Raw genomic sequence first — 20,984 nt, forward strand, 5'->3', positions numbered from 1 at the left:
GAATAAACTGTAGTACATCCATGTAGCAGAAAAACATACAGCAATGAGAACCAATAAACGAATTCCATGTGAACAGTACGGACGAATGCCACAAATAATGATGTGCAAAAGAAGAGTCTATACAAAAGCGCGTGTGGGGTGATTCCATTTAAATGAAGGTCGAGGCCAGGCATGGCGACTCACGCCTGTAAGCCCAACACTTTGAGAGGCCAGGGTGAGTGGATCACCTTAAGTCAGGAGTTCGAGACCAACCTCCCAGGTTCAAGCAATTCTCCTGCATCAGCCTCTCAAGTAGCTAGGATTACAGGCACAGACCACCACACCTGGCTAATTTTTGTTTTTTTTTTTTTTTTAGTAGAAATAGGGTTTCACCATGTTTGCCAGACTCTTCTCAAATTCCTAGGTTCAATATGGTGAAACCCCGTCTCTACTAAAAATACAAACATTAGCCGGGTGTGGTGGCAGGTCCCTGTAATCCCAGCTACTCGAGAGGCTGAGGCAGGAGAATTGCTTGAATCCAGGAGGCGGAGGTTGCAATGAGCTAAGATCGCGCCATAGCACTCCAGCCTGGGTGACAGAGTGAGACTCCATCTCAATAAATAAATAAATAAATAAATAAATAAATAAATAAATAAATGTCAAAACAAGCAAGAGTCAGTCATCAGCTGTGGCTCAGGGAAGAGGTCAGCTAACTGCCCCCATAAACAAGCATAAAACTGGATATACTTGCCCCAAATAACAGTTTCAGGGCTCCCAAAATCAACCAAAGACACACAACAAATTGAGAAGCATTTACATTTTTTTTTTTTTTTTTTTGAGACGGAGTGTCGCTCTGCCGCCCAGGCTGGAATGCGATCTCAGCTCACTGCAGCCTTGACCTCCCAGCTCAAGCCATCCTCCCGCCTTAGCCTCCCAAGTAGCTGGGACTACAGGTGCGTGCCACCACACCTGGCTAATTTATTTATTTTTTGTAGAGATGGGATTTCACTGTGTTGCCCAGTTGTGAGCCGTCGTGCCAGGTCTTAAGAAGCATTTATCCATAAAAAACCTCTATGGCTGGGCGCAGTGGCTCACGCCTGTAATTCCAGCACTTTGGGAGGCTGAGGTGGGTGGATGGCCTGTGGTCAGGAGTTCGAGACCAGCTGGGCCAACATGGTGAAACTCTATCTCAACTAAAATTACAAAAATTAGCTGTGATGAGGTGGTGGGTGCCTGTAATCTCAGCTATTTGGGAGGCTGAGGCAGGAGAATCTCTTGAACCTGGGAGGTGGAGGTTGCAGTAAGCTGAGATCGTGCCACTGCACTCCAGCCCGGGTGACAGAGTGAGACTCTGTCTCCAAAAAAAAAAAAAAAAAAAGCCTCTAGAACTTTGGATAAGAACAGTGAAACCTTTGGTCTCCTGCCTAGGGCTATGCCCATCCTTATCCCACTGTGACCATCACAGTGATTTTATTAGGGATGACTGTCAAAAACAGCAGCTGTGGGGCTGGGCATGGTGGCTCACGCCTGTAATCCCAGCACTTTGGGAGGCCAAGGTGGGCGGATCACGAGGTCAGGAGATCGAGACCATGGTGAAACCCCGTCTCTCTTAAAATACAAAAATTAGGCGGGCGTGGTGGCGGGCGCCTGTAGTCCCAGCTACTCCGGAGGCTGAGGCAGGAGAATGGCGAGAACCCGGGAGGCGGAGCTTGCAGCGAGCTAAGATCGTGCCACTGCACTCCAGCCTGGACGACAGAGCAAGAATCCGTCTCAAAAAACAAACAAAAAAACAACAAAAAACCCAGCAGCTTTTGCCACCCCTGAGGGCTGTTTTAATGTGCAGTAGAAGATGAAAGCATGCCCTGAGAAATATCATCAGGAAAAGGGGCAAAACTGGTAGGAACCAAAAGAGAAACGGCTGCTGTGCTGGCCTGTGGCATGGCCCTGGCTGAGAAGAGCAGGGGCCCAGCCAGCAACTTAACGGGGAGAACCTGGAAATGAAGGAGCCACAGACAGGCTGGATCGGCTCCCCACAATCCCTGGCCAACGTGGGAAATATGCACCTGTGCAGGGGAGACCTGAGGGGTACAAAGGACAGTCAAACCGAGGCCGACTTGAAAACTGCCTGAACTTCAAATTACTCTACAGCCATGTTTTGCTGAGATTTTGTTATTATTATTTTTTTTTTCACTTGTTTCAAGCATGTTGACAACTGCTCATAGTAGCATCCCTGTCAGCTAGCCTGGGCAACATAGCAAGACCTCATCTCTACAAAAAATAAATAAAGTAGCCGGGCATGGTGGTGTGCACCTGCAGTCCCAGCTACTTGGGAGGCTGAGAAGTGAGAGGATTGCTTGAGCCCGGGAGGTCAAGGCTGCAGTGAGCTGTGATTGTGCCACTGCACTCCAGTCTGGGTGACAGAGCAAGATCCCGTCAAAAAATTAGAAAGAAATCCTTATCAGATGACTCAAACATCTGTGCTATCTCAGTTGGTGTCTGTTGCGTGTCGGTTCTCATTCGAGTTGAGATTTTTCCTGGTTCTCGGTATGATAAGTGAGTTTCAGTATGATAAGATTTGGGTTCTTATTTAAATCTTCCATCTTAGCAGACCTGGAACACTGCCAGGGAAAGGAGGTGCCACTCACTTCTGCCAGAGGAGAGTGGAAGTGGAAGTCCGGGTTCCCTACATGGCCTCCATGGACACCCGGGAATGGGGACGGTGCCTCATTATTGCTGGGTATTGGTGGGAGTTGGCGCTTCAGGTGGGGCTCTGCTGGCACCACCCTGGTTGGGAGGGAGAGGGGTACTGCTTATTGCTCCCCACTCGGCCTGTGTAGGCGAGGGGCTTCCCCCTCAGTGGGTGGCAGTGGTGACAGTTCAGTCTGGGTCAGGCGCAGTGGCTCATGTCTGTAATCCCACCACTTTGGGAGGCTGAGGCAGGTGGATCATTTAAGCCCAGGAGTTTGAGACTGGCTTAGGCAACATAAGGAGACCCCATCTCTACAAAAAAATAAATACATAAAAATAAAAATCAGCCGGGTGTGGTGGCATGTGCCTGCAGTCCCAGGTACTTGGAAGGCTGAGGTGGGATGACCACCTGAGCCAAGGCTGAGGTGAGCCATGATCATGTCGCTGCACTCCAGCCTGGGCAACAGAGTCAGACCTTGTCTAAAAAAAAAAAAAAGGTCCTTATCAGATTACCTAATATGTCTACTATCTCAGTTGATGTCTGTTGTCTGCTTTCATTGAGATTTTCCTTGTTCCTGGTATGTAAATTGAGATTTTCCTTGCTCCTGACATGTAAGTGAGTTTCAGTATTGTATGACTCAGATTTTTATTTAAATCTTCCATTTTCGGCAGATCTGGAACACTGCCAAGAAAAAGCGGTGCCACTCACTTCTGCCAGGTCAGAGCGGAAGCCCAGGTTCCCAACGAGGCCTCCATGGACATCCCGGAACAGGGAGGGGTGCCTCATTACTGCTGGGCATGGGTGGAGGCGTGCCCACTCTGGGCCTCTGGTGGCACTACCCTGGCTGCATACCTGGCCTGATAGGGGAGGAGCTTCCCACTCAGATGACAGTGGTGACAATTCCGCCTCTTCATGAGGTGTCACCTGACAGCATCCCGCTCCAGTGTGGGGAGAGCAGTGCCTCAGTACAGGGGGTGAGGGTGGAAATGCGGGCTCCCAGTTAGTTTGATGATGGGGCTGGGGTGTTTTTCATGGTGTTTGCCTCCCAAGTAGTTGGGACTACAGGCGTGCGCCACCATGCCCACCTATTTTTTTTTTTTTTTGTATTTTTGGTAGAGATGGGGTTTCACCGTATTCCCCAGGCTGATCTCAAATTCCTGAGCTCAAGCGATCTGGCTACCTCAGCCTCCCAAAGTGCTGGGATTACAGACATGAGCCACCACACCCGGTTGGGGGTTGTTATTTACAAGTTTTCTTTCTTACTATGCTGTCCTTATCCTAGTTCCTTGCAAGTGAGGACAGGCTGTTGTTGAGGTGCACACATGCCGGCGCGCGCCCGCGTGTGTGTATGTGTGTGTGTGTGTCTGTATGTCTGAGCCCACTGGTGGTTCCAGGATATAAGGAACAAAAAGAAACACCCGGGCACTCAACACCACATTGCTCCTCAGGTCCCAAGATCAGTAGTCTATCCTCCTTCTTTTCTCTACTTTTCAGAGGCTCTTTCTGTTTGCTTCTAGATAAAGGCCAGGGTGTTTAGCTGTCCTTAGCAAGAGAAATAGGGAGAAGTGCATCTATACCATCTTGTCTGGAACCACAAACCTATTCCACGCATGACCCAAACCCTCAACACACTAGGTGCAAAAGGGGAACTTCCTCAGCCTGAGAAAGGACGTCCACAAAATCTCACGGCTAACATCACACCCCATGGTGAAAGACCGACTGCTTTCCGCCTAAACCAGGGAACCAGGGAACCCGGCAAGGATGGCTGCTCTCGCCGCTTCAACTGTGTACCAGGGGGTTCAATCAAGGCAATAAGGCAAAGCAAAAAACTTCAAGGTACACAGATTTGAAAGAAAGAAGTCAAACTGTCCCTATTCATACATGACATAATATCAGATTCAACTGTACCTCTACATATTATCAATTACAAATCCAAAAATCAAAGAAAACAATTCCACCCAAAATAGCATCAACAATAATAAAAAGACTTAAAATCAATTTAACAAAAATATAACACCAGTACACTGAAAACCACAAAACATCACTGAAAGAAACTAAAGATCAACATAAATGGTACTAGAACAATTGGCTCTCCATATGCAAAAAAGGAAGTTAGACCCTTACTCCACACAAAAATTAACTCAAAATGGATCACAGACCTAAATGTGAGAACTAAAACTACAAAAATTATATAAGAAAATGTAGGGCCCAGTGGCTCACGCCTGTAATCCGCACTTTAGGAGGCCGAGGCAGGTGGATTGCTTGAGGCCAGGAGTTTGATACCAGCCTGGGCAACACGATGAAACCTCGTCTCTACTAAAATTACAAAAATGAGCCAGGTGTGGTGATGCGGGCCTGTAATCCCAGCTACTTGGGAGGTTGAGGCGCAAGGAATGCTGAAACCTTGGGGTGCAGTGAGCTGAGATCTTGCCAGTGCACTCCAGCCTTGGTACCAGAGTGAAACTCTGTCTCAAAAACATTAAAAAGAAAAAAAAGAAAAGAAAAAGACAAGAAAGAAAGAAAGAAAGAAAGAAAGAAAGAAAGAAAGAAAGAAAGAAAGAAAGAAAGAAAGAAAGAAAGAAAGAAAGAAAGAAAGAAAGAAAGAGAAAGGAAGGAAGGAAGGAAGGAAGGAAGGAAAGAAAGAGAGAGAAAGAGAGAAAGAAAGAGAAAGAAAGAAAGAGAAAAAAAGAAAGAAAGAGAAAGAGAGAAAAGAAAGGAAGGAAAGGAAAGGATAGGAAAGGAAAAAGATGGGAAAGGAAAGGAAAGGAAAAGAAAAGAAAAAGATGACCTTAGGTTAGGCAAAGATTTTTAAAAGGTATAACACCAAATACATGATTCAAAAAATACGAAATGGATGAATTTGCACTTCACCAAATTTTAACACTTTTGCTCTTCAAGTCACCATTAAGAAAATGCAAAGACAAGCCACAGACTGGGAGAAATATTTGCAAATCATGTATCTGATAAAGGGCTATATCCATGGTATGTAAAGAACTGTAGAAAATCACTAGTAAGATAAACAATTCCATTTAAGAATGCGCACAAGTGCTGAGTGCAGTGGCTCACTCCTGTAATCCCAGCACGTTCGGAGGCCAAGGCAGGTGGATCACCTGAGGTCAGAAGTTCAAGACCAGTCTGGCCAACATGGTGAAACCCTGTTTCTACTAAAAATACAAAAATTAGCCAGACGTGGTGGCGGGCATCTATAATCCCAGATACTCAGGAGGCTGAGACAGGAGAATTGCCTGAACCTGGGAGGCGGAGGTTGCAGTGAGCAGAGATGGTGCCACTGCACTCCGGCCTAAGCAACAGAGCCAGACCCTGTCTCAAAAAATATTAGTAACAATAACTGTGGTAAAAAATACATTACATAAAATTTATAATTGAACCACTTGTAAGGTACAGTTCAGTAGTGTTGAGTATTTGACATTGTTGTACAATTTCCAGAACTTTTTCCTCTGGCTAAACTGAAACTCTGGACTCATTAAACACTAACTCCCCCTTCTCCCTACCACGCAGCCCCTGGCAAGCTCCATATTACTTTGGGTCTCTATGCTTTTGACCACTCTAGGCCCCTCATATAAACAGAATCATATAGGGTTTCTTTTTTTGTGACTGGCTTTTTCCACTTCGCATAATGACCTCAAGGTTCATCTATGTTGTAGCCTGTGTCAGAATTTCATTCCTTTTGTTCTTTTTTTTTTTTTTTTTTTTGAGACTGAGTATTGCCTGTCACCCAGGCTGGAGTATGGTGGAACGATCTTGGCTCACTGTAACCTCTGCCTCCTGGGTTCAAGTGATTCTCCTGCCTCAGCTTCCTGAACAACTGGGATTACAGGCACGCCACCACGCCCAGCTAATTTTTGTATTTTTAGTAGAGACAGAGTTTCACTATGTTGGAAAGGCTGTTCTCGAATTCCAGACTCCAGGTGATCCACCTGCCTCGGCCTCCCAAAGTGCTGTGATTACAGATGTGAGTCATCGAGCCCAGCCCTAGAATTTCCTTCCTTTTTAAGGTTAAATAGTATCGCATTGAATGAATGGGTGAATTTTATGGTATGCAAATTATAACTCAATAAAGTTTCTTTCTTTTTTTTTTTTAAAGAGGCAGAATCCAGAACAATAATTATTGGGCAGGGGGCAGTGAACAGAGGTGGGCATGCTGGAGGATGGCAGCCGGCGCTGTCCTGTTTCTTTGATCTGGCTGCTGGTTAACTGGGTGGGTTCGCATTATAAAAATTCACTGAGCTCCGCACTTCGGATCCTCGCTCTTCTCCACAGGTATTCATCTTCAATAAAACATTTTCTACAGAATCCCTATTGAGACAACTTCACAGTGTTATCCTGAGGCTCAAACAGCGCCTGGTAAACTACGAGCTGCTTGGCACCTGCGAGAGCTGTTGCGGTGATCTCGACGGCTGGTCTGAGTTTTAAATGCCCAGCTCCCCCTCGCCCCACGTTGCCAGGTTTTCTTGAGCTCAGTCCTGAGTCTCACTCATCCCACATTTGGGAAACATTTGATAGGATTCACTGTGTGTTCCAAATAAGCATTAATGAAAGAATTCCAAGTCTCGGCCCTGCCTGTCTGCCCTCTAGGCGACTCACACCACCGCTGTCCCCAAACACACTTCCCACGTCCCCACTCTGCTGAGGCCGAGACTCACTCTGCAGGACGAGGATCACCACTTTCTTCGCCATGCCCATCTCGTTCTCTGCCAGGCACTGGTACTGTCCCGCATCGTCCCTCTGCAAGTGGGCACAGAAGAGGGGGCACAGCGCTCAGAGAAGACGAGCAGCTCAGACAGTTGGATAGGGGACTGAGGCCAGCCAGCCAGCAAGGGACTTAGGCTGTGAAGCAGCCAGGGACACCTGATCCCCCACAGAGCATCGGAAGGGCCTCTGTGACCACTTGTCAGCAGACATGCAAAGAGAATCCAGCCCCTTTTCACACCCGAAAATGGGGGGCTGTGACTAAGGTCCCTGTTGCCTTAGGTGGAACAACTTGCTGGGAAAGCATGGTGTAGATCCACCTCTTCCAAACTGTGTGCGTTGACATCTTACTATCCCATGGCACATTATTTGAGACTCCTTGGAAAAAAGGGTTCCATGGTGAAGTAAGTTTGGGAGACAGTGAGTTAGATGACATGTTATGGTACTTTGGAAATCAATAAGTAGAGGAAAACAAGAACATTAGACACCTCTGTTGTACAAACAGGATGGCAGGCCCTCTCGGGGCATTTATTGTGCCAGTGTGCAAAGTGAGTCTTCCAGAAGGGAGACGGTTTGCAGCGTTGCCCTAACAGGTGGCCCACGGATATGTGATGGAACTCAGGTGGCACGCTGGCTCACATCACTTCTGAGTGGCAGCACCACCATGAGATGGGGCTGGGGCAGTCTGAGGCCACCATCCACTCCCAGAAGATGGTATCTAGTGGGCCACACCCAAAGGACTCGGGGGGAGTGCATGGCACAAAGTTAAGAGTGTAGGTTTGGAGGTCAGACCAACGTGGGACTGAATCCCAACCCCGCTGCTTACTGCCCTGAACCCATTACTTAGGACATTTTCATGCTTCTGGAGCCTCAGTTTCCCCTTCTGTAAAATGGGAATGATAACTGCTAGGATCTTATAAGCATTAAATGGAAAAATGCTTGCTAAGTGCGAGGCCCCGTGCCTGACCCACAGTTAGTACTTGGGCAACAGGAGTCATTATTACCACTGCTCTTACTGCTACTCTTATTACTAGTCCCATTATTATTACTACCCAGAGAAAGGCTCCCAAATGGGTAAGATCAAGGCCCCTAAGATGAACTTGAGTCAGGACTGACTTGGGGATTTCTGCACAATCACCAGAACTTGAGGCACAAAATGGAAGTTAAGGGGGCTGCCCCAGGGCCCAAGGCTTTGGAAACAGCACGGACCCTGAGGCAGGAAACCTGGGGGTGGGGGCCCTGCCTCCTGTACTTATTGGCTGTGGGCCTCTCTGAACTTCAGTGTCTTCGTCTGCAAATAGGGAGCATGATTACCTGCCTACCCTGCCCCTGAGGTTGTTAATCAACATTTTGGGAGCATTACCCACAGATCACTCTTAAATAATGCGTATGAGACATCTCACTGATTTCTAATTACAATCCTATAAGGTAGAACGAATTTGCTCCATTGAATGGGTGGATGACCGAGGAACAGAAAAGCCAAGTGGCCAGAGGTCAATATTGGTGGTAGTGGGAGGATGTCTGGGGAATGGGCAGGGAGGTGCTTTGTAGACTGCAGAAGCAGGGGGGGGCAACATGAAGAACCCTCTTGAGCAATCAGAAAAAGCATAGAGTTGTCCTTGGTGGCCCCACCCAAGGTGCCAGGCCCCGCCTTGCCTCAGTCCTGCGGATGGTCAGGGAGCCATTCTGCAGCTGGTGCCGGAGGCGGCTGCCCCGCAGTGGAAGGCCATCTTTGATCCAGCGGATGGCCGGCACTGGGTCTCCACGTGCCACACAGTCTAGCTGAATGCTGCCTCCTACAGGTTCCACCAGGTAGGAGAAAGCCTCCCCTTGTAGGACAGGAGCCTCTGCATGGGGTGACATGGAGCAAGTTGTCAGAAAAGAGGCTCCCTACAGGCTCAACCTCCCATAAACCCCAAAGGTCTGCCCAACTCCTGCCTCCAGGGGCTTCCAGAGGCTCCTGCTAGCCCAGCATGGTTGTGTGTAGTCAGTGCATCAGGGACAGCAAACAGTGTCCATGTCATGGGTCAAGTCACAAAGACTGGCAGTGGTTTCCAGGAACTGTGCTGAGAAGCATTTGAAGCTGAATGAGAACAGTGCTGTGATTGATTAGCGATGCCTGAGACGGGCACAGGCAGGGACGCAGTGCTACGCGTGTCATACACTCTCTCACAGATGGATGACACTAGCAGCGGAGTACCTGCTAGGTACTTTGGAAATCAATAACTATAAAAAAACAAGAACCCTAGACACCTCTGTTGTACAAAGCAACACTATGAGATTCATGCTAATCTCAAAACACTCTTGGAGGCTCTGGACTGGCTTATATCCTTCCTGGTTTCCTGAGGTTGGATCTACCAAAAGCTGCAGTTCTCTTTTGGTGCCTGGGGCTGCTGATTCCCTCCATCCGGCCCCACCCATCCCGAAGTTGTGCAGACTAAGTCATGGCATCACCGAGGGCTCCTGTGCTACTCTTGGTAGATGAGTAGGTCATAGGAGACAACCGGCTGGCTGGCAAGCTTCTGGCATTTTTCTGCCAGGATGCCCTGGCCCCCATGCTCTCCTTCTACCCTGGCACTATGCAGCTGCAGGTAGTGCTGTAGGGCAATTGGTCAGATTCCAATTCTACTTGCAGCCAGGGTCGTCTTGGGAGTGTCAAAAATACTGATGCCTAGGCCTCACCCCAGCAAGGCTGGTTTACAGAGTTGGAGGTAGAAGCTGGGCTTTAGAATTTCAAGTCCCCCCGGGGATTCTAACATGCAGTCAGGGTGGGGAGCCACTAGTTCAGAGGACAGGAGGCCAGGTTCTCAGGAAACCAATAGATTGGGTTCCAGTAGACTGGAGGTCTTGAGAGAGAAGCCACCTGGGAAATGCGCCCTACCCTTCACGTGGACAAAGCTGACCGCCTGCGTGCGGCCCACTCTGTTCTCCGCCCAGCAGACATAGGTCCCGCTGTCTTCTCTGGAGACAGAGGCCCGCTGCAGCGTGCTGCCTCCATCCTGCTCAGACACCCCTTCTGTGGTGGAGAAAGAGAAGCCCGAGGGGGACTCTGAGACGGGTGCAGGGAACTCCTGCCCTCAACACTTCCCTGGTGCGTGGGTACCTGCAGGAACTTAATAAAAACGCAGAAACAGATGGGAGTCCCGGGTGAAGGCTGATCAAGCCAGACCCGTTCCTGGGAGGCACAGGCCACACTGGAGGCTGCAGTTAATGAACCCGCCTTCTACCATTTTCCAGCGCACACTGTGTGTTTGATAAACGGTCAAGGGCAGGTCTTTGGGGACCTCTTTGCACAGGGCACTTACTGAAACACTGCCATGATTTCTAGAGAGAAGGATTCCCTTTTTTTTTTTTTTTCTTTTTTTCTTTTTTTTTGAGACAGTTTCGCTCTTGCTGCCCAGGCTGGAGTGCAATGGCACGATCTCGGCTCACTGCAACCTCCACCTCCCAGGTTCAACCAATTCTCCTGCCTCAGCCTCCCGAGTAGCTGGGATTACAGGCATGTGCCACCACGCCCAGCTAATGTTGTATTTTTAGTAGAGATGGGGTTTCACCATGTTGGCCAGGCTGGTCTCGAACTCCTGACCTCAGGTGATCCGCTCGCCTTGGCCCCCCAAAATGCTGGGATTACAGGCATGAGCCACCGCACCTGGCCAAGAGAAGGATTCTAATAATGGACTTTTCCTCTGGGGTTGGCCATTGCCTCTAGGACAGGAATATGGACAAGCATCACCATCAAGTAGGCATCTACTCCGGGCCAGGCCTGTGCTGAGCACGGCCCCTCCACTGTCATTCTGTCCTCAGGACCCCTGGTTATATCCATTTGACAGATGGAGAGCGGAGCTCAGAGAGGCCAAACTATTATACTTGCCCAAGGTCCCTCCCCAGGAAGTGGTGGGGCCCAGCAAAGCCTTCACCACAGGTGTGCACGGGTATTCCACACCTGGGGACTCAGAGTTAGGAATGTGTGATGTCATATCCTAATATAGGAAAGTATCATTTTGCAGTGGAGGGGACTTAGCAATTTATCAACTCAGCAGACACTGAGTACCCAGCAGGTACTTCACAGGCCCTGTGTCTCCCTAGACATCACCCGGGTTTCCGGTAGGAGGACAGAACCCCCACAAAAGGGGTTAGCTGAGGGTCCCACAATGGGAGTAGTAGCTCTGGGCTAGAACACAGGCCTCCCTCTCCTGGCCCTGAGGTCTCTAGGTTAACTCTTCTCGGGCGGCCTCTTGCCAGCTCTGATATATGGCTTGTCACATATGGCCACAGCTGGGTTTGCCCTGTCCGCCTACATAGGGCCACATTGGAAGACCCAGGACCAACAGGGCTGACTGACAACCTTTCCTTTCCACTAGGTTGGGTCTCCCTACCTGCCCTCCCTTCTTGACCTCCCGGGGTCCTGGCTCTCTGTCCCACCCACGCCCAGCAGACCCAGACCTGTGACTGGCCGGTCGTTGACAGTCCAGCCAATGCGAGGGGTGGGGCTGCCCCGGGCTGCACAGCGAAGCCACAGCCTGTCCCCAAGGCGCAGGCTGCGGTCCCCAGGCAGGGTGGTGAACACAGGCAGCGCCAGGATGGTGAGGTGCACGCGGCGGCGGGCCCGGCCCACAGCATTCTCAGCGGTACAGGTATAGGTGCCTGCGTCCCCGCCCTGTGGGCAAAGAAAGGGGTTGGCCGGAGAACTTCCCCGACCTCAGCATAGGTCAGGATGCCGCTAACCCTTGAAGGTTCTCACGGAGCATCCAGCCCAGAGAGGGGAAGTGACTTGCCCAAGGTCACACAGCTAGCAAACAGGTCAGCATCACCACCGCCACCGCACCCTTGCCCTGCCCTGTAGCGTTCACACGCTCTGCTGCTTCATAACCCCAGGGTTGACTGCATGATCGCAATAGCTACTGTTTACCAAACACCTACTGTGTGCTGCCCTGTGCTCAGAACTTGATCTGCACTGCAGGCCTTGCTTTTGGTGCCCTCATAGAGGGCCCAGCAGGGGCTCCAAGAGGAGGAGTTTTGTGGTACATTCAAGCAGGGCTGGTGCGCTCGCCACTGCTCCACCAGGCTCCCCAGGTAGCTCGGTCCAATGCCCCTGACCCTTTTACGTGTGTCCACTGAACCCATCTGGAGAGGGTCGCATCACAAAATTGCAGAATCTGATGAGTTCTGAGGGAAAGGGGGTCGGGGTCGGGGGTCCCACCCATACCCCCGGCTCAACACTCCCCAAAACCCAGAGGACAGTTAATGCGAATGCATGGTTGAGAACAACTGGGTAGGCTTTCGGGACACAAAGTCATCGCCATATCCCTGAGCCCCAGTCCGAGTTCCCTCCTTCCCCAGGAGCTGGCTGCTGAGGTCCAGGTTCAAATTTGGGTTCTGCCTCTTGGCAATGGTGGACAACTAGGTACACTTTGAGCCTTAGTTCTGGCCGTCTGTACCCGGCATGGTAACACTGATTTCCCCAGGCTCCCAGGGTTAAAGGCTGCACTGTGCTCGGTGCAGAGCATGACAAACAGGGGTCTCAGCCATTATTCCCTGCTGTGCCCCTCGGGGCGTGCCTCACCTCCAAGTTCTTCACCAGCAACTCCCCAGAAGGCTGGATGGTGAACTTCCCCTCGGCACCTGACACAGGCTGGCCATCTTTGTCCCAGGTGATGTTGGGCTCAGGACTGCCCCTGGCCTTGCAAGGCAAGAATGCGTGGGAGCCTTCGGTGGTAGACAGGTCTGGGAGGCCATTCTCGATCACTGGTGGGACTGTGGGCAGAGGGAGGCCCACTCGGAACTGAGGCTGGGGGAGGCGGCTGACCCCATCCCAGGGCCCCTGGCCTTTGGCCCAGCCCTTCAGCCCTCCCTGGTCATCAGCTGCCCCCTCCAACTCCCTAGTCATAGGCCATTGCCCATGCTCAGGATGATTTGGGGACTGCCTGAGTTTGGTGTAGCTGTGACGGTGATTCCATTGCACCTGTGCACACACGTACACACACACACATGCACACACACAGATGACTAAAGCCACAGGACAGAGGTCTTGGGCACAAACTCCTTGTACTAGGCCACCTCCACGGACAAAAGCAGGGCAGCCATCACAGAGCATCCCTGCAGAGGAGCTATGCTGGGCAGAGTGAGGGTCACTGGCTTGGTGTCCGGCTGGTCTGGTGACCAGCGATGCTCCAGATCCGAGGGGAGAGGAGCATGCTGGACAAGGAGGTGTGGAGGAAGCCTGGAGCCTGGAGCCCCTCTAAGTTCACAGCCAGAGTCCCACTCTAGCCCTACACAGCTGCGGGCGGGGACAGCCACTGAGATACCACAAAGCAGGCCACTGGGGCCAAGACACGACCAGCCCATACTGAATATTCCCAGCAGACTTTGCAGATTTTTGGCCAATGATGCCACCTTATCTTTGAAGCCAATGATTAATCAAACTAAGGGAAGGGCACATGCAATGGTGTGTGTGCCAGAGCAGGGCCAGAGAGGCTGCAGCTACTGGAAACCGGAATGAATGAGGGATGCTGGACTCATGTTCCACAGGGCTAGAGAGAAGGCAGAGGGGATGGGAGTTTATGTCTGAACCCAGAACTCAGGTGCACAATGAGAGAGGTTCCCTTTAATTCCTTCTAGAACTATAAGCAGTGTGCCCTGCCAGGCAGGGAAGGGAGAAGCCTGCAGGAGCCTCAAAGCCCCTCAGTTGCCAGGGCCCACCTCGGCCCCGTCCTCACACCCACCTTGCACCACCAGCCGTGTCTTCCCCATGGCGCTGCCTGCACTGTTCTTGGCGATGCAGAGATAGTTTCCAGCATCCTCTGGGCTGGCATGGGCAATCCACAGCTGTCCGCCCGGTAGGACCTGGGTACTCACTCCTGAATGAGGAAGAAGAAAATCGGGGGTCAGGGAGCTGGGGTGGGGGACCCCCGAGGTGGGTAGATTGGGCTATTCTGTCTCACAGGCAGCAAATGACTTGCTGGGGTCACAGAGTGACCAGGGAACAGAAGGAGCCAAGAAGCCTGACCCCGAGCCTGACCCCGAGCCCAACCCAGTTGCCTGCTCCCGACCTCCCAACTCAGCCACCGAGTGCTTGGATGGCGTCTCAGGCCGTGGTGACAGGAGAAGGGTTGGGGAGGGGGAGGCCAGAGCAAGGGTGGGGGCGTGTCTGGGCAGGCCAGGGGCTTTCCAGGACCTCTCAGCAGGTCTGCGGGGTCTCCCAGGGCAGGAAACAGGAACCCCCCAGGCCCACACTCTTCTCTTCCCTTCCCAGGCTGGCTGCCAGGGGCCCTCACCCGCAGGGATGTTGAGCCCTTCCTTCTGCCAGGTGATGGTCGGCCGGGGGATGCCTGAGGCCTCGCAGGGCAGCAGCACCTCCTCCTCTGCCACTGCCCGAACCACGCTGGGCAGCGGCTTCACCACCGGGGAGGCTATGAAGGACACGGATGCAGAGGGCCCTGAGAATGTCCATAACACAGCTTCTCCAACCAGGGGGCCTCAGAGCATCAGAGAGAGAGGCCTCTAAGGAGGACAGGGGTTCTAGAAACATCGGCCACAGCAACAAGGACACCATGGCTGATTCTTTTCCTCCCAAAGAATCCCACGAGAGACACGTCTGGGCCTCTGAGACTTCACCTCCATCCTGAGCCCCACCTGCCTCTGCCTCTCCACCTGCTCCCCTGGCCGTAGGAACTCTGGGGTCTGGACCATAGACTCTTACCTTGCACAGTGAGGAAGACGTGCTTGTGGGCGACGCCGGCAGAGTTGCGGGCTGAGCAGGTGTAGCGGCCCGCATGGATGCGGAGGGCCTGCCCGATCTCCAGGGCGCCTGTTGGTCGGAATCAGGGTGAGGGGGTCAGGACAGAGGTCCCCAGGGATGGAGGTGGCAGGACTCCTACACAATCCCATTCTGTCTCTGGTCACTCAACCTGCCTCCTTTGCCCATTTAAAAACAGTCTGGGGGATGTGACTACACGGGAAACTGGCGTCTAGGTTTGCCTCTGTGCCCTGCTCAAAGCAGAGGCATGGCCGAGTTCCTTCCACTCTCTGGACCTCAGTTTCCCCGTGTGCACAATGAATAATCAGACAAGATGGTCTCTAGACCCTTTTGGCTGTAAAGTTCCAGGATCTGCCACTCCCCTGCCTGTAATCCCCCGCTCACAATTCCATACCCTGCTATCCTCACCTTGCTCTGCTAAAAACTCACCTCCTCTAGGAAGCCTCCCAGGATTACTGCCTCCTCTCCTCCCTTTATCCTCCTCACCTTAGCCTTGGTTACTCAGTGAACACCATTTTAACCTTCCCAGACCACAGGCTGCACCTGGGCAGTGAAGTGATGAGGGTTGTAAATTGTGCTCCGTGGAACCCTGGGGGCCTGCTGGGTGGGGGAAGGGAGCAAGGCCCACAGCACTCTGGCCCACCCACAGCCTGCCCCAGCCCCAGCTGGAACCAGAACTGTGGTTTGTTTTACCTGTTGAACTTTGTTGTTACCACTTATACTTATCAGAAAGAAGTTTTTGTTTTGTATTTTGTTTTGAGACAGGGTCTCACTCTGTTGCCCAGGCTGCAGTACACTGGTGCAATCATAGCTCACTGCATCCTTGAACTCCTACGCTCAAGCAATCCTCCCACCTCAGCCTCTCAAGCAGCTAGGACCACAGGCATGCACCACCACAGCCGGCTAATTTTTTAAAATGTGTTTGTAGAGATGGGGTCTTGCTGTGTTGCCCAGGCTGGTCTCAAACTCCTGGCTACAAACAGTTCTCCTGCCTCAGCCTCCCAAAGTGCTGGAATTATAGTGCATGAGTCCCTGTGCCCAGCCTGGAAGGAAGTTCTATTGCTTCAGAAGAGTTTGAAAAATCACAGGTCTGGCCAGTGGTTCCTAGACTTTAGGATTTCGCTAACCAACAAACAAACAAATTTGGAGACTCTCCATAAAGCTTCCAACGTTTTATTTTGACAAGCAAAGACATTAAAAAATCACCAAGTTAGGCTGGGCGCAATGGCTCATGCCTGTAATCCCAGCACTTTGGGAGGCCGAGGCACGCAGATCACAAGGTCAGGAGATCGAGACCACCCTGGCTAACATGGTGAAATCCCGTCTCTACTGAAAATACAAAAAATTAGCCGGGCGTGGTGGCGGGTGCCTGTAGTCCAAGCTACTCGGGAGGCTGAGGCAGGAGAATGGTGTGAATCCGGGAGGCAGAGCTTGCAGTGAGCCGAGATCACGCCACTGCACTCCAGCCTGGGCAATAGAGCAAGACTCTGTCTCAAAAAAAAAAAAAAAATCACCACGTTAGGCCACTCATGTTGGCTCACACCTGTAATTCCAGCACTTTGGGAGGCTGAGAAGGGCAGATCACCTGAGGTCAGGAGTTCAAGACCAGCCTGGCCAACATAGTGAAACCCCATCTCTACAAAAATACAAAAATCAGCCAGGCATGATGGCAGGTTCCTGTAATCTCAGCTACCTGGGAAGCTGAGCCAGGAGAATCCCTTGAACCTGGGAGGTGGAGGCTGCAGTGAGCAGAGATAGCACCATTGCACTCCAGACTGGGAGACAGAGTGAGACTCCATCTTAAAAAAAATCACCGGCCAGGCGCGGTGGCTCACACCTGTAATCCCAGCACTTTGGGAGGCCGAGGCGGGCGGATCACAAGGTCAGGAGATCGAGACCACGGTGAAACCCCGTCTCTACTAAAAATACAAAAAATTAGCCGGGCGCGGTGGCGGGCGCCTGTAATCCCAGCTACTCAGGAGGCTGAGGCAGGAGAATGGCGTAAACCCAGGAGGCGGAGCTTGCAGTGAGCCAAGATCGCGCCACTGCACTCCAGCCTGGGCGACAGAGTGAGACTCCGTCTCAAAAAACAAACAAACAAACAAACAAAAAATCACCATGTACTATTATCTTAATATCATCAAGAAAAGGAAGTTTCAACACCAAAAGATAATTTCAGAATAAAGGAGGATCTTTCTGATGGGATTAAACTAGGTTTACAAAAACTCCCAGGGAGCTGTTATTTTTCTTTCTCTTTTTTTTTTTTTTTTTTTTTTTTTTGAGACGGAGTCTCGCTCTGTCGCCCAGGCTGGAGTGCAGTGGTGCGATCTCCACTCACTGCAAGCTCCGCCTCCCAGGTTCACGCCATTCTCCTGCCTCAGCCTCCCATGTAGCTGGGACTACAGGTCCCTGCCACCGCGCCCGGCTAATTTTTTTTTATATTTTTAGTAGAGACGGGGTTTCACCGTGTTAGCCAGGATGGTCTTGATCTCCTGACCTCGTGATCCACCCGTCTCGGCCTCCCAAAGTGCTGGGATTACAGGCTTGAGCCACCGCGCCCGGCCCTATTTTTCTTATTTCGCCATGAAATAGCACTTGTATGCCAGAGGGTCTTGGGGAACCACTGATGGGTCTCAACACTGCAGAGCATGGAGGAGAATATGGAGCTCAGAGAGGGCGAGAGGGTCCTCCCAGGTCACACAGCCAGGAGAGGCAGAGCCAGGCCAGATTGTTCCATCCTGTTCCACCAGGTGACCTTCTTTCACCCCCTCTGCCTGCTCTCCCAGTCTCCCGTCAGCTGCCTCTCTCTGTGGATTACCCTTACTTACCCGATGGTGAGACACGATAGCCGCTTCCCCGAGCTCCTAGCTGGGCACCTGCCTTGCTCCAGGACACGGTCGGAGCTGGTACGCCCGTGCTGTGACATGTGAGGACCACAGGTGCCATCATGGTCACGGTGAAGTCTGTCTGGTCGTCAGCAATGGTGGGAGGCACTGAAACCCAAGACAAGGCTTGAGGCCCTGCCGGCGTGCATGGGGAACTCACGGCATGGGGCCGGGGGTAAAGCCAGTACACAAGGTGACATCAGCGAAAAAGGGCCAAGGAGTGAGGTGGGGCAACAGAGGGAGAAGTCACATTTGTCCACTCAGCAAATCCTTCTGGGCACGGGGCTATAGTTTTTTCTTAAAAAAAAAAAAAACTGTATTTTTTTCAGAGATGGAGTCTCAATATGTTGCCCAGGCTGGAATGCAGGGGCTAATCCCAAGTGTGATCCTACTACTGATCAACCCGTCTTGACCTGCTCTGTTTCCGACCTGGGCAGGTTCACCCTTCCTTAGGCAAGTTGGTGGTCCCCCGCTCCCGGGAGGTCACCATATTGATGCTGAGCTTAGTGCGAACACCCAATCAGCATAGTGCACTACAGTCCAGGACTCCCTGGGCTCAAGCGATCCTCCCGCCTCAGCCTCCTGAGTAGCTGGGACTATAGGCACGTGCCACTGCACCCAGTGGGATACGGCTTTCCTTAGAGACCCTGGCCTAGTAACTTCACAGGGGGTTACTCATGGGTTTCCCACTTGAAGTAGGGGAGGCCAGAGGAGACCTCCAGGGGGAATGGCATTTAACCTGTGATCTGAAGGGAAAGCAGGTGTTTGCTGAGTAAGGGGAAGCGTGTTCCTGTACAAAGTCCTTGAGGCAAGGAACAAAAAGCTGAGCAGCTCGATTAGACCCTGGAATGAGGCAGGTCTGGCGTGAACTGAATCTGGGGGCTTGGCAGGGCCAGACCACACAGGACCTGGTGTGCCCGGCTGAATTCTTGCATTCTGTCCTGAGGGCAGCAGGCAGCTGTGGAGGGAGGGATTTTTAATGGGGGTGATGACAAGGTCAGATGTGAATTTAGAACATTGTGGATTTGGGAGGGGCCAGGAACTGTGCCGGAGCTGGGGTTATGTCAGCAGTGACCCAGGAGGATCTGAGAGGCCTTCCTGGAGGAGGTGTCCAGTGCAGCGCAAGAAAAAGCCACACAATTCCCTGCAGGCAGGGAGAGCCCCCAAGGGCGGGAAGGCGCTGCCCCCACCCCAGGTGTCCCCCTCCACCTCTGCCCTGACTCACCATGGACGGTCACCTGGTAGAGCCTGCGGGCCTCGCCCACCTCATTGCTCACCACGCACTCAAACTGGGCTGAGTCCTGGGGGCCAGGGGCCACAAGGAGCAGGGCGTTGGAGGGCAGGAGCCTGGGGCAGACAGATGGACGGCCAAGTGGCTGCTGGGCTGACAGACCAGCTGTGGCTTTCTGGCTGTGGGGGTCTCATGCCCATTTCCTGTACCTGACCTCCAGCCCTGACTCTAGAAATGGCTTCTAGAAGTTTCTACCCCAAAGGTCTAGCTGGCGGATTTGTGAGTGATTTTCATTTTCATCCCTGTTTCTCTGTAACCCTGCACATTTGTTACAATAACCATCTACGATAACTTCTGTAAGAACCACGACTTTAAAGCGGCTCAGAGTCTTAGTTACTGACTTCATTTTCACTAAGTCTAGGTTTGTTACATTGGTTTTCCAATTTTTAAAAATTGACATTTTTTTTTTTTGGAGACAGAGTCTGGTTCTGTTGCCCAGGCTGGAGTGCACTGACACAATCACAGCTCACTGCAGCCTCAACCTCCCAGGTTCAGGGGATCCTTCCATCTCAGCCTCAGACACCCACCACCATACTCCGCTAATTTTTAAATTTTTTTGTAGAGATGGGGTCTCACTATGTTGCCCAGCCTGGTCTTGAACTCCTGGCCTCAAGTAATCCTCCCACCTCAGCCTTCCACAGTGCTGGGATTACAGGTATGAGCTACCACGCCCAGTTCATGTTTTGTTTTTAGATGAGTGACTCTGGTGGACATAAATAAAGCCCAGATGTCTCTGCTTAGCTGTATGTCCCCAGTGCCCTCACCTCTATCTCAGTGTGAAGACTTTCTGATCCCCAAAGTTGAGACACAAGTTCTGGTCCTGACTCCGGTGAGACCTGAGCACACCCTGCCCCGTCCCTGCCCCATGCCCCCATGAGACGAGAGTGCCTCCCCACCCCGTGTGTCTCAGGAAGTCACCGCAAGGTCCAGCTCGTTACCGGTAGGCGCCCTGCTGCAGGCGGAAGTCCAGCTTCTGTCCGTCCTTCCACCAGACCACCAGGGGCTTAGGGGAGCCGCTGGCCTCGCAGGGCAGCGAGGCTGGGGTGTGGGCGGTCAGGGTCAGGTTGGAGGGGCTGGGGGCGATGGCTGGAGGCTCTGGGGAGAGCGCAGTGGTCAGGAGACAGGTGCAGCGGGCACAGGGGCTGGGGGCTCTCTGAGGCTGTGCCCAGGGGCAAAGCCACTGCCTACTGTCTTCCACCCATCCCTGAGGCAGCACAGAGGGAGAGGGCAGGACAAAGTCCCAAGACGGCGCTTCCAACAGCCTCCCAAAACTGCGTGTTCTGGGCTTTCCACATCCCTGAGCCCGGCACCCCCTTGCTGCCTTTCCTTGACTGAGGCCTCCAGGCCTCCACTCCCTTAGCCCCCCACCTGAGGCCAGGGCCCACCAGAGCAGCCTCACACAAGCTGATCCATTCGAGGGGAGGAGACTGGGGCATCTGAGTCTAGTGATTTTGAATTTTATCCTTTCACATGTTTTACTTTTTTTTTTTGTAGACAGAGTCTCACTCTGTCGCCCAGGCTGGAGTGCAGTGGTGTGATCATGGCTCACTACAGCCTGAAACTCCTGGGGTCGAGTGATCCTCCCACCTCAACCTCCCAGGCAGGTGGGACTACAGGCATGTGCCACCACGCTTGGCTAATTTAAGGATTTTTTTTTTTTTTTTTTTTTGTAGA

The 20,984-nt window shown here is 52.0% G+C and overlaps 1 protein-coding gene across 3 annotated transcripts in view; it reads right to left on the reverse strand.

Annotated features, from left to right (window-relative positions):
• The window catches only part of HMCN2 (hemicentin 2), a 178,031-nt gene that overhangs the window by 16,879 nt on the left and 140,168 nt on the right, over window positions 1-20,984 (reverse strand). For all 3 annotated transcript variants that reach the window (XM_077967520.1, XM_015116555.3, XM_077967519.1), the window contains exons 75-85: window positions 20,249-20,405; window positions 19,245-19,366; window positions 17,963-18,127; window positions 15,078-15,185; window positions 14,653-14,787; window positions 14,101-14,235; window positions 12,942-13,132; window positions 11,822-12,035; window positions 10,260-10,394; window positions 9,035-9,225; window positions 7,333-7,414 (exon numbers count right to left, since the gene is read on the reverse strand). In XM_077967520.1, the coding sequence (XP_077823646.1) occupies window positions 7,333-7,414; window positions 9,035-9,225; window positions 10,260-10,394; window positions 11,822-12,035; window positions 12,942-13,132; window positions 14,101-14,235; window positions 14,653-14,787; window positions 15,078-15,185; window positions 17,963-18,127; window positions 19,245-19,366; window positions 20,249-20,405 (1,635 nt within the window). The remainder of the gene's footprint in view (window positions 1-7,332; window positions 7,415-9,034; window positions 9,226-10,259; window positions 10,395-11,821; window positions 12,036-12,941; window positions 13,133-14,100; window positions 14,236-14,652; window positions 14,788-15,077; window positions 15,186-17,962; window positions 18,128-19,244; window positions 19,367-20,248; window positions 20,406-20,984) is intronic.

Source organism: Macaca mulatta, chromosome 15 (assembly GCF_049350105.2).
Source record: "Macaca mulatta isolate MMU2019108-1 chromosome 15, T2T-MMU8v2.0, whole genome shotgun sequence".
In the NCBI taxonomy this organism is placed as follows: domain Eukaryota; kingdom Metazoa; phylum Chordata; class Mammalia; order Primates; family Cercopithecidae; genus Macaca; species Macaca mulatta.